This window comes from Entelurus aequoreus, linkage group LG03 (genome assembly GCF_033978785.1).
Source record: "Entelurus aequoreus isolate RoL-2023_Sb linkage group LG03, RoL_Eaeq_v1.1, whole genome shotgun sequence".
Classification (NCBI taxonomy): domain Eukaryota; kingdom Metazoa; phylum Chordata; class Actinopteri; order Syngnathiformes; family Syngnathidae; genus Entelurus; species Entelurus aequoreus.
This window is the reverse complement of record NC_084733.1, coordinates 40,303,318-40,305,053: the sequence shown is the minus strand read 5'-3', so window position 1 is coordinate 40,305,053 and position 1,736 is coordinate 40,303,318. Positions and strand designations below refer to the sequence as shown.

General features: G+C 45.9%; 1 protein-coding gene across 1 annotated transcript; it reads left to right on the top strand.

Moving 5' to 3' along the window:
• The first annotated feature begins 621 nt into the window (after positions 1 to 621).
• olig4 (oligodendrocyte transcription factor 4) lies at positions 622 to 1,392 on the top strand. The gene has a single exon (XM_062040844.1). The coding sequence runs from the start codon at positions 640 to 642 to the stop codon at positions 1,390 to 1,392; it is 753 nt and encodes a 250-aa protein (XP_061896828.1). The 5' UTR covers positions 622 to 639.
• The last annotated feature ends 344 nt before the right edge of the window (positions 1,393 to 1,736 follow it).

Genomic DNA, 1,736 nt, shown 5'->3' with positions numbered 1-1,736 from the left:
ATTGTGAATATCAATGGGTCTACCTCTAGTTTAAATAAAGGTCACTAACGAACTAACAAATAGTAATCAGTCTGCCTGAGGCTGAGCCAATCTGTGGCCACAATACTAAACAGCATGACATGATTGGTTTGGTCTCATCTATTATTTGTTTATTTAGCCATTTTTATGCTTGAATGCTAAAATGTCTAATTTTCTTTAAAAATCTGCTGACCCTTTGCTGTAGAATATGCAAAACATTACAATTTTTCTAATGAAAGTTTTAGCTATCCTACTGAAATGCTTAGGAGCTTAACACATCTGATTAAATGTGTTGGTGTTCATCTGTGGTGGTGATGGTGATGGGGCGGGGGGTGTTAAATGTGGGTGTGGGAAGGTAAAAATGGGGGCTTCGGGACAACTTGTGTGTGTTGGGGGGTGAACATGTGTCCCCTCTGCAATTGGCTGTGGCTCTAAGTGTCTCATTATGCAGTGTATTGTTCCTTTGTTGTGGTGGTGGTATAAATACACCCCACTTGTCCCAGAGGGTGACAGTTAAGACAGACTGGTCATCAGACTGAAAAAAAGTGAAGGGAGACTGTGGCTGCACTTCAGCAGGAACAGACTAGGAAGCATTTGCTTTTTTTCCTTGCTTAAATCAAAATGGATTCTGATGCCGGTTCCACCAGCAGCCGTTCTTCATCCCCAGACCTAGTTGTGGATGACTCAGCCAGGAGCTTCTTCTCCAACAAGATGTTTCAGACGTACTGCCAAGACAACCGAGCAGACAGAGACGCCGACCCGAGCCGCACGGACGGAAAGCCCAAAAGTCGATCTCAGCCCAGCAAGGAAGAGGTGCAAGACTTGAGACTGAAAGTGAACAGTCGGGAGAGGAAGAGGATGCACGATCTGAACCAGGCCATGGATGGCTTGAGGGAAGTCATGCCCTATGCTCATGGCCCGTCGGTCCGCAAGCTGTCCAAAATATCTACCTTGCTGCTGGCCAGAAACTATATTCTTATGCTGTCCAGCTCTTTGGAGGAGATGAAGAAGCTGGTGGGAGACGCGTACGGCGCAAGCGCTGCCGTCCAGAGTCGCACAGTCGCCCACGCCGCCATTACCACTGCAGCACCACCTGCCCACCTGCCCTTGCATCCTCTGGCCCAGTCCCTGCACTCTCTGGTGGGCTCCACCCAGCATCATGCACCAACTTCAGTGACAACTCCAACCTCACACTCACCCCCAACCACCAGCTTCCTTGGTTTCCACGCTCCGGTCCAGGGCCTTCTGAAGGACCCCCTCCACCTGACCAGCTCTTACAGACACTTCCCCGGCATGCCTTGCCCCTGCTCTCTGTGCCAAACTTTGCCCGTACCAACGTCTTCATTGCACAGCCTGGCAATGAACAAACTGTAAAAAAAAACTAAAACCAAGCAACTTAAACTGCGGACCTGATGACTTATATTGTATATGATGTACGTGCATTTTCTGCCATGTAAACTGCTGCTATTTTTATGGATCATCTCTTCTGCATTGCTTTAAGAGAAATATTCGAAATGCACAAGGTATTTTAGTGGAGTAGCAAACGCTGTAATTTATCTTATGATGAATGTTGAAGAAATAATGTTAAAAGAGTTTACTCTTGTGTGTCTTTTTGTACAGGATTTCTATTTTCCTAAATTAAATTCTTTATCATACTCTTGACTGGTGACTTCTTAAACCTGTTACATTCTTCTTGGTCCATTTTTCTAAAACAAACA